The sequence below is a fragment of the Apium graveolens genome, chromosome 8 (genome assembly GCF_009905375.1).
Source record: "Apium graveolens cultivar Ventura chromosome 8, ASM990537v1, whole genome shotgun sequence".
Classification (NCBI taxonomy): domain Eukaryota; kingdom Viridiplantae; phylum Streptophyta; class Magnoliopsida; order Apiales; family Apiaceae; genus Apium; species Apium graveolens.
The window spans coordinates 247,305,183-247,316,545 of record NC_133654.1 but is presented as its reverse complement, the minus strand read 5'-3'; the positions used below and the strand labels follow the sequence as shown (position 1 = coordinate 247,316,545).

Genomic DNA, 11,363 nt, shown 5'->3' with positions numbered 1-11,363 from the left:
TGCACAATCAACATCTGCCTTACAAAAAATGTAACAGTCATCCGCAAAAAACATGTGCGAGATGGGTGGGACTGAGCGAGCAACTTTAATACCCTGCAGCAAGCCTCTCCTCTCATAATTATGAATAAGAGATGCAAGGCCTTCGATACAAATCAGGAATAAATATGAAGAGAGGGGGTCACCTTGCCTGATACCACGAGAAGGTGTAATGGAACCAAAAGTTTTACCAGCATGAGCAACTTGATATGTTATCGAAGAGATGCAAGCCATATACATGTTCACCAATTTATGATTGAAGCCCAATTTTGTTAGAACTGCTGCCAAAAAGCCCCATTCAACACGATCGTAAGCTTTGCTCATATTAATCTTAAGCGCCATCCATCCCTGTTTTCCTGTTGTCTTTCTTTTCATAAAATGCATTAGCTCATGTGCAATCATGACATTATCAGAGATTAGCCTACCCGGAATGAAAGCACTTTGAGTGTCAGAGATAATTGCATCAATGATTTCTTTAAGGCGATTTGCTAATACCTTAAAGATGACTTTGTAGATTACATTGCAAAGAGAGATTGTACGAAGCTCCGTCATAGACTGTGGATTTCTCTTCTTAGGGATTAAGGCAATATTAGTCGCTATAAGATTCTTGTCAATAGTACCAGTGTCAAAAAACTGCTTGACTACTTTAACCACGTCTACACTGAGGATGTTCCAGAATTTTTGATAAAATCCTGGGGTCATACCATCTGGCCCTGGACTTTTGTCTGGGTGCATGTGGAATAAGGCTTGTTTAACCTCAATCTCTTCTATAGGACGCAATAACATGTCGTTCTGAGCAGCAGTGATTTTACTATCGATGCATTGAATCACTTATGTCCATTCCGTGCTAGAAGCTTGAAACAAATTTGAGAAATACCCAGTTATGACTTCCTCCAAACCATTATTCCATTGAACTTCATTACCATCGTTGTTTTTCAAACTTCGAATGTGATTGAGAGCTCTCATGTTCTTCGTAGAGGCATAAAAAAATTTGCTGTTTCGATCACCTTCCCTGAGCCACAACTGTTTTGACCTCTGACGCCAAAAAACTTCTTGTTGTGCATAGATCTCTGAAAGCTGTTTCTGTTCCTTCTTAAGAGTTGCCAATGAAAGATCATCTCGCCTTCCTTTTAAAAATTTAATTGCTCGCTTACATTGGTGGATTCTGTTCTTGAAGCTTCCTGTTATATCTTTGCCCCAACTCGAGAGAATTTTTGAGCATTCCTCAAGCTTTTCGTAGAAAGATCTGCTCATGCCACTACTCCAAACTTCCTCCACTATTTTCTGGCACATGGGCTCCCTCAACCAGGCATTTTCAAACCTGAAACGCTTTACCTGAAGTCAACTTTGGCATTATGTAGTTGAAGAAGAATATGACAATGATCCGAAGTTGATATTTCTAGGTTGATCAACTTGGCTTCTGGAAACTTATGCATGAAATCGATAGATACCAATGCACGGTCAAGTCTTACTTCAACATGATCTGCTGTTCCCGATGCCCTTTCCCAAGTAAAGGGGTAACTAATCAAATCCATGTCTGTCAAATTACAGTCTTCAACAACGTCTCTAAAGCCCTGGATCAAATGTTGTGGGTACGGTCTACCCCCTTGCTTATCAGCCTGGGACAATACATTGTTCATATCGCCTATTAGACACCAAGGCAATGTATTATAACTTGATAACATACGGATTAGGCTCCAAGTCTCATCTCTCTTTCTTCTATCCGGCTCTCCGTAGAGTCCTGTAACTCTGAACTCAACATCATCTTTATTCCTGACTTTCACATCTATGTGATTTTTGTTATACGTTTGCAAAGTTACCTCATTCCGATTCCTCCAAATTAAAGCAATTCCTCCGTTGTGCCCCTGAGATTCTACAACTATACTTCCTTCAAAATCGACTGATTGAATGAACTTCTCTACTGTTACTTGCTTGCATAATATTTCACTTATAAAGACAAGATCGGGTTTCTTTTGGAGAACAATCTCCTTTAGGAATTGGAAAGCCCACGGGGTCCCAAGCCCATGGCAATTCCATCCCAGAATACTCATAATGATAGGCGAGCACTCCCATGAGTACCCGCCATAAATCCGTTTTTTGAACTATTGTTATTATCAGTTGTTTTCTCATTTATTACAGAGAGAATATCATCCTCAGATTCCATGATAATGTCTTTATTTCGGTCCAAATCATTGCCAACATCCAGCTCATTATCCGTCCTTCTTTTCTTCGTTTCAATAACAGAAATATCCCTTTTTTTTAGTTGCTCCCTAATTACTTGAGAGTCTGTTACGATTTTGTTTCCAATCTCATTCCCCGCTCTTGAGATAACATTTTGAAGACTTGATATCCCACCAATCTCTCCCTGTCTACCTGTCTCCGCAATTATAGGAGATTTTTGTGGATCGTGATTGGCTTCGTCTTTCCCACTAGTAACTCCATGCAAATCCATCCCAGAGCTCGAACCTCCAACATCCATGCCATTTCGAAGCCATTTGGCACCTATGGGCTTGACTTAATTCCGAAATGGGGCTCTCATTCAAGGACCGTAAGGCTTGACAATGTCGTTCTCCGGCATTTCAAACAGCTTGCTACAGAATTTTTCAAAGTGGCCAATAATGCCGCAAATGAAGCAGAATGTTGGGATGTTTTCATATTTGAAATTTACCCAAAACCACTCATCCCCTGCCATTTTAAGTTTCATTCGACGTTTCAGCGGCACACGAAGATCAATGGATACTCGTATTCTCATGTAGTCCCGCCATACTCCATTAAAATTATTGGAACAAACTTCAACGAACTTGCCAACATAGTTCCCAATACCACTTAAAATTTTCTCTGACATGAAGCCTAATTTCAAATCATGAACTTGTACCCATAATTCCATCCTATTTAGAGCAACGTTTCTTGGGTTCTCGCCTTCCTTTAGACGAGCCATAACCAAAGCACATCTGTTGAAAGACCACGGACAACCCTCCATTACCCTCTTAACGTCTATCTCGTGATAGAACTGAAACAAATATAGATTCAAATCCAACTCCTTCATATAAACACCCCTTCCAGGTTTCCATAAGGCAGCCATGGTATGTTGCATTGCCATGAAATCCACCTTCCCTTCTGATATGAATCTGCCGACCACACACAGTTTTGGATCAAAACCTTGAACATGCAAACCAATCACATCTCCTGTTGGTTCCTCTATCTGAAGCCCCCCTTCTTCCTCATCCTCCAAAGAAATAACGTTCATACTTTGTACCAGATCCATGATAATGATTGATGAAAAAAACGAAAGAAGAAGACTAAAATGACAAAAGACTAAGACGAATCAGACCATGTCAGATGACAAGACTTATATGACATGGAATTTTGAGAAACGAACAAAACGGTGATTTGAGCTTCTTAATTGGGAAATTTCAGGTGAAAGAAATAACTACGGTTATGTATCACATGGTTAATTGCTAGGTTTTTAATAATAAATAGGATCTTATATATATATATAGTCCTACTCAGCTACAAACCAAATTAAAATTAAAAACTAAAAACCCCAGCCCAACCCAAACTTGGCCCAAAAATAAGACCATCCAGACCAGCCCAAAATAAAAGTAGTTACCCATTATTCAAAATTATATTTGGCGCATATACACACACGATACATACAAAACAGTTACAGACTTAAAAGTCATTTATTATCAATTCAACCGCTACAAACAGTATAAAATCAAACAAAAAATTCATATTCATCACTTTATACAGAGATTAGCAGTACGAATTTGAAGGAAGCTGTTCAAATATCAAACAAATCGCTCGAAATTTGTAGATCTGAAGCTTATTCTTCAAAAAATCAGTAAAAACTAATCAACGGTAAACATCAATCGATTATCACTTGCATTAGTAGATTATTAGTTGATATATGTTGTATTGGTTGATATAAAGTTGTATTCATAGATGCATGTTTTTTTTGTGATTTCCGTAGGTTTTAATTAATTTTTGTCATGAAAATATTGATTGATGATGTTTTGTGTTGTTGAAAAGATGTTAATCAGTATTTAATCACTGATCTAACTACAAATAGAGTACGTTTTACTGATTAATACTCTTCCTAATTTGTGTTTCTAAAATTTTATGCACTTGCTGATTAATACTCTTCCTAATTGATGTTGTGTTTTGTTGAAATAGATATTAATCAGTATTTAATCACTGATCTAACTAATAATAGAGTATGTTTTGAAACTCTGTGTTTCTAATTTGTGTCTAAAATCAGTATTTATGTGAACAGAAAGTGTTCTGTATTTTACAGTTTAGGTTTATAATGTTTCTTAGATTAATCTGTTTGCATGTTTGAGTTTTATTGATTTTACCTATTTTTAAGATATAGTTTGAAAATATCAGATGTTTCTATGTGCAAAATTTATCGACAGTAAACATCAATCGATTATCACATTTATTAGTTGATTATTACTCAATATGTGTTTTTTTTATTGTTGTGGTTTTTTAATTAATTTTTGTCATTAAACTATAAAGTGATGTTGTTATTGTATAGTTGAAACAGATGTTAATTAGTATTTAATCACTGATCTAAGACTAATTTAACTGCTAATAGAGTACGTATTCAAAATTTGTGATTCAAATTTTTATGCTCTTACTGATTTGATTATGTGAACAAAAAGTGTTGTGTATTTTACTGATTTGGTTCATATTGTTTCTTAGATTAATGTGTTTGAATGTTTGTATTATACTGATTATACTGATTTTCAAGATATACTTTGAAACGGTGAATGCATTACTTGTTGAGATATTTATTAGAAATTAGGGTTGTTTAAGGAATGGAATAGACTCAGATTGATAATTTGAGCTTGGATTGACTGAATTTTGCTTGGACGCCCGGATTAAAAGTTGAGTTGAGCTTTTTAGTTAGAATAGAATTCGAGTTTATACTAATTCTTTTGTGAGTTTGTGTATGGATGCCTGGGAGATATCTATGAACAATGAACAGAATTAGTTGGATAGTGTTATTTGAACTTTACTTTACATTCAATTAATTTCGGTTTTTATGACTAAATGTTTTAGTGGAATGCGTTTATAGTGCATTTTTATATTTTTCTAAGAGCTGTATTAGATGTTTCTATTAAAAAACTATGTGTCTTAGATCTGAAGCTTGTTTATTTAAAAAATCAATAAAATGAAATATGATTCCAGTTACCAATGTTTTGAGATATGTTTAATTCCTGTATGATAATATGTAACGACATTTTTTGCAGGAAAAAGATGGAAGCACGCAGAAGTCCACACATTCAAAAATTAAGATCGCCATTAAAAGGAAAAGTTGTTGAGTTGGTTGCTTATACAGACTCTGAAAGCACAGATGAAGATATAAAGAAAGAAGTACCCAAAGGTATATAGAATTTTAAATTAATAACTTGAATCTAGTGTTTTTTTAATAAAAGGATTTAATCATTAATTTAATATGTGCAGAGAATCAACATAACAATAAAAGGAGAGACAAGGATTCTTCTATGGAAGAAAATATTACAATGCCACCAGTTAAATGGAAGAAAGCAAGAGCTAAAAGACCTCAACTAAGTCTTTTCGTGAGGTATTTTTCTGTAAACGCGTGAAAATAATCAATTTTTTAGTGATTTTCTGAGTTCTTTTTAAATACTAGTTATATGAAAACTGCAGCTTGTATATTACTTAGGGTCTCGTAAACTGATTTTGACTTGAATGATGTAAACTTCAAGGCCAACCCTATTTAGAACTAGAAACAGGGGAATGATTTTTGGGTAACTCGCATGATTTTAACATAATTTTTTCGCACCATCTTCTGAACTCATTCAAAAGAAACTCAAATTCTACCCGTGTGTGTGTGGTATAGAAATATATGCCATATTTGTGATTTAACACAATTCTAGTCTTCAAAGTTAAGATGGTGGTGATCAGAAAAGCTAATTAGAACTTTCAATAATGAATTCAAAAACAGAATGGAAGTATACTTCCTACAAACACATATAGGCCAAGAATATCCTACCTTTTTTTCAATGGTTGTGAGTGTAGTACAGGGGATTTAACTTGTGAGTAGTGATGACAGATTATTAGCTGAGCATGAAAGATTGTATATGTCTCGAATTAGACAGATACAAAATTTTTGTATGATTTGGTGAACTTGTTTAGCCTAGTTTGTATATAGAGAACACATGTACCTACATTCCAGACTTGCCTCATCTGAATGAAGAATGTTATATATTCTTCCTAACACTCATTCATAAGATTCCAGCAAGGTTCATATATATAGCTAAAGTCTAATTGACCATTTTATGCATGCCTTGTTCCCAAACAATATTTTAAACCAAAAAAATGTTTTGTGCCATTAATATAACAGGTTGAAGACAAATCTGTGGATAAAAATAGAGATGAAGATACTACTGAACAAACAACAGGTGATGAAGAAGGAGCACAGGAGAAGATAAAAAAAATAAAATTATGTCGAAAGGTATTTATAATAATAAATAATTACTAATTAGTGTTAACTATACAATCAGTATATTTACTGATTCATTTTTATTTTTGGTTGGTTCATATATTGTACTAATCAATAACTGAATAACTGACAATCTTTTTATATATATGTATATTTTCCTGTTTTTCAGAGATTAATGATGAATAAAGATCAAGAACCAAAAAAAAAGAGAAAAACCTACAAAAGAAAATCAAATATGGATGATCAGGTATTAAATTGTATTATATGTATTTTAGTTGTCGTAGATCAGTATTTAATAACAAAAAATCACAAAAAGAACACTGTATAATTATCATATTTATAGTTAAGAGACTAGACATTACTTTTTAGCTAGCAATATTAATGTTGTGATTATTGAATTCTATTAGGAAAATGACAATCAGAAAAAAGCTGTAATTAGAAACTCTCCAAGACTTTTTAGCGAAGTAGTGTTTCATCTGTCCGATGATCAGAAAAAAATGGGTGGAAAAGTCTGGATTTGGTGCATTGCTTGATTTTGATTTGGAGATGATACCATCAAAATTAAGTTCAAAAGTAGTTCAAGCATTTGACCATAAGAGTGTGATGATAGAAATTGAGAAAGGAAATATTGAGATAACTGAAGAGGATATATTCTATGTACTTGGACTACCTCATGGAGGTAAAAAAGTTGAACCAGTAACAAATGAAGAAACTTCCAGAAGAATGAAAGAATGGCTATCTCAGTTTCCAAATGAGCAAATAACAGCAGCTCGAGTTGTTGAGAAGATTAGAGAAGAAAGGAATGTGACAGAGATGTTTAAAATCAATTTTTTAGTTGTTCTATCAAACGTTCTCATAGGAACAACTACTCATTCGTACGTTGATAAACAATTAGTAAAATTTGATGGCTTGGATAGTTGTGTTTCATACAACTGGGCTGCTTTTCTGATTCAATATCTAGTACTGGCAAAAGACAGTTGGAATAATACATCTTCAACATTTTCAGAGGCTCACAAATATTTCTTACTGTAAGATAATTCTTTTGTTCCGTTAAAATAATTACTTACTGATAAATATTACTATTAATCTTCACTAATAAAATTTATTTTATTTATGATTAATAGTTGTTCTATGTTGACCGAGTGAAGCACAGGGTTGTTCAGCTAGTTGAGAGAAAATTTCCCACTTTTAAAGGATGGACAGAGGAAAAACTGAAAGAAAGGCAAGCAATGGAGGTTTATAATGGAGAGTTTGGGAAAGGAAGAATTCTATCTACGCTAAAGTAGTACTTTTCACAATCACAATCACAAAAAAGTCCAACTCCGGAGAGGGTAAAACATAATTTATAAGTTCATTTGTTGCATATCGTACAATATTAATATATATAGTGCAGTTAGTCGTTATATTTACAATGTATTCTGTTTATCTATATAGAAGAAATTATTGAATGGCAATATGAGTGAAGGAGAGACAGATGATAAAGAGTTGAATGATGATGGGAAATCGGCACAACAGAAAGTAACAAATGATATCGACAATAATGACAGATCATGGCCAAATGAAGAGAATATTACTGAAATGTCAAAAAAGGTAACATAGTTCATGGATAATTTAAAGATTTTTCTCACAGTTTTGTAAAATAAATTTTTAGACTTACTTATTTTGTTTACAGAAGACTTGGGATCAATATACTTCTCTTGATGATGATAATTTCCCTAATCAAGAACATGTTGATGACGGATGGAATGATTGGCCACAAGCTAAGTTAAAATCAGAAGTATGATATTAAAAACAATTAACTAGTGTGAAATATGCAAAAATTTAAAGTAAGAAAACATCAAAAACTATATCTCTATCTGATTAAATTATTACATATCAATGAACTAATTGTATTTTATATTTTTATGCAACAGAATTGCAATACTGATGAAATGGGTGAACACAGAAAAGATGGTCAGGAGTGCATTGAGTCTATATCGATTGTAAATGAAGAAGATGACAAATCAGAAGACAATATTAGTGACATGGCAGAGCAGGTAATATTGTAGATTATTCACATACACTTCTTGATTAGTAATTTAACTTGACTATCTGTAATTTGTGCTCTAGAACCCTGGTCTGTAATCTGGTGCTTTTCTGCTTCAGTTGTGTTCTTGAACGCCACGTCTTTTGCCATGAATTCTTTTTCAACGACAGCTACACACGTATAAATCAGAATAGATTAATAACCTTACTATAGATTAATACACGATAGAATATTGAAATTGTAATCAAGTGTTTCAAGATGACTTTATCTTCATTAACTGTGTATGATTTATAATACTAAATCATGTTCATTCAACCAATATTTTAACTAAGTTAAAAACCGTGTAAAATTCAACCAATAAGCTAACTACAAGTAGTAGCTGGTCACAGAAGTACATTTCACTAATCATTAAACTGTAATTTATTAATTTATTGATTATGTTAGTAATGTTTATTGATATTTGTAACATATATAAGAAAACTTATTGAATGTCCATTTTTAATACAATGTTCATTGTCAGGATTATGTGGATTTGTTGCGTGACAGAGCAACAAATATTATTAATTGAAAAATTCAATTTGAGAAGGATATTTTGAGTGCTATGGAAAAATATCCAGATAATATGGAACTCAGAGTTGTTAAAGATGTGTTCAATGAAATTTTTGATAAAACAAATGTTGAAGTTGCTAGAAAAAGTGGATCTGCAAGTGTAAATGTGGAGGATAAATAGGAAGAAGCAAAAAATGGTGAAGAACCTTGCAATCCAAATGTAGAAGTTGCTACAAAGAATGTAACTACAAGTTTTAGTGATGAAAGAACACAAGGGGTAGAAGTAACAACTGATAAAGAGGTGTGCACTCCAAACATCGAGTTTTCTGAGAGTGATGGTGTAGTTAATTTGGATCGAGATCCTCTAAGTCGAATGGATATTATAGATATATTATATTTGGAACAGGGGATCATACCAAACATCGAGTTATCTGAGAGTGAGAAGAAAGATCTTACATTCGTTCCATCATTTGCACTTGGAGTGGATTATGTTAGGTCACACTTTCACTGTAGAGGGGGTGAATACAGTGTTTATTACAATCAAATCAAAATTCAAGAACTTATGTAACAAAAAACAAACTTTATTGAAACAATAAACTCTGTTACAATCTGGAACTGTTATCTCTCAGTGATGAACAAAATATCACGAGAGCTGCTAGGGTTACAGTAAATAATATTCTCGATAATGATAACACTTATAGTGTAAACCCTATGTCTGTGTTTATATATTACACAGTTACAAGATAATCGCTAATTGATATGGAATATAATTCTGCTTCCTAATATATATCAATCAGATATCTTTTCTTCCAAGTATTCCATTCTTTATGGAATTCCTTCTTCATGCATATCTCTTCTTATGTTTATCTTGATCTTCTTAACTTTAATCAGCTACTATCCTTATCTGATCGTCCTTCAGCACTTAAGTTCTGATATCTATCTCCTGATGCTTATCTCCTGATAACATAAGTACTGATATCCCTTAAGTCCTGACGTCCAGTATAAGTACTGATCAGTTAAGTACTGATTTGTCCTGTTCAAATAAGATCTGAAATCTAAACATAAAACATATTAGCCATGACATTATCAAATATATCTAACAATCTCCCCCAACTTGTAAATTAGCAAAATATACAAGTTTAACAGATATTTGATGATGTCAAAAACATTAAGTACAAATGCATGAGAATTAGACAAGATAACTACAACTTACAGTCCTTAAAGCTTTTACCAATTCAACTTCTGATAACAACTTTAGTCTGTATACACATCAGAATTTAAGCAGTTGTAGATCTTCGACTTGGCTTCATCATTTTCTGATCTCTCTGATGTCAGGAGTTGTTCTGAGATAATTCTTCAACAAACATTTCTCAGCATATCTGAGTTCATCAATCATTCTCCGTTTGACATCTTTAAGCTCTGCAGTATCTTCACCAGTTTGAAATATTGCGGCTCTGAGATCATTAATCTTTGCTTTTCTCAACTCCTAATCTAGTCTTATGACATAGGCTTTGTCAGACTCTAGATTGAATTCAAGCCCCTTAATACCAAGATATGTTCTGATCTGTGCAGTATTAGGCTTCATATCAATAATATCACCATTGTGATTTCTGTACTTTGGAACATATATGCTGTCAGACTTAACAGAATAAAGTCTTTTCTGTCTCTGAATCTGTTCTTTCAAATAGTTTACAGCAGTCCCTGTCAATCTGTCATCCACTTGAAGTAAGGATAATACATGCTCCAATTCTTCAAAATACTTCAATGGAATGGCATTTTGTCTTATATGATAAACCCTACCATCTGTCATGAAATACAACAAGATGTGTTCCTTCAAGTAGGTATGGTAAACCATTTGTACAGATTCCAATTGATTCAATCTTTCAGGAGTTGCTCCAATTCCTGGTTCACTCAAGGAAGTTGGATCATTGGTAGTGTTGTGTACTCTTCTTTCATCAGCACTTCCCAATCCAGTTTTATCTCTTGCTTCCTTTCCAGTAACTACTCTAGCTTCAAAATGACTTGCAGTAGTCTTCAAAGGTTGAGTTTGTTTTGCTTTAGTGAATCCTGGTAGGAGTGTTTTTGATCTTCCTTCTGATATCAAGTTAACTTGAGCTGTGTCAGAGGTTACTTGCTTCTTTTGAATATCAGAACTTTTAATTTCTTGACTCTGAACAACTTGAGCTGTGTCAGAGGTTGTTTTAAGAACTTTTCTTGAAGTCAGAGCAAGATTATCTTCTTTATCAGTAATTTCTTCATCAACAGGAGGTACATAAA

At 33.5% G+C, this 11,363-nt stretch overlaps 2 protein-coding genes across 2 annotated transcripts; both read right to left on the bottom strand.

Moving 5' to 3' along the window:
• Window positions 1-867: 867 nt before the first annotated feature.
• LOC141680570 (uncharacterized) lies at window positions 868-2,087 on the bottom strand. The gene is made up of 2 exons (XM_074486760.1): window positions 1,488-2,087; window positions 868-1,371 (listed from the first exon to the last, which is right to left on the bottom strand). Exons 1-2 carry the CDS (start codon window positions 2,085-2,087, stop codon window positions 868-870), a joined length of 1,104 nt encoding a protein of 367 aa, XP_074342861.1.
• Window positions 2,088-2,575: 488 nt separating this feature from the next.
• Window positions 2,576-3,301, bottom strand: LOC141680569 (uncharacterized). Its single transcript, XM_074486759.1, has one exon. The coding sequence runs from the start codon at window positions 3,299-3,301 to the stop codon at window positions 2,576-2,578; it is 726 nt and encodes a 241-aa protein (XP_074342860.1).
• Between the last annotated feature and the right edge of the window lie 8,062 nt (window positions 3,302-11,363).

What these genes read in the sequence shown, in the direction of transcription:
- LOC141680570 (XM_074486760.1), bottom strand. Translation starts at nt 2,087, where the DNA reads ATGAGTATTCTGGGATGGAATTGCCATGGGCTTGGGACCCCGTGGGCT. An exon ending in TAAGACTTGACCGTGCATTG is followed by an intron (nt 1,372 to 1,487) that starts GTATCTATCGAT and finishes AGTTGACTTCAG; the next exon opens with GTAAAGCGTTTCAGGTTTGA.
- LOC141680569 (XM_074486759.1), bottom strand. Translation starts at nt 3,301, where the DNA reads ATGGATCTGGTACAAAGTATGAACGTTATTTCTTTGGAGGATGAGGAA.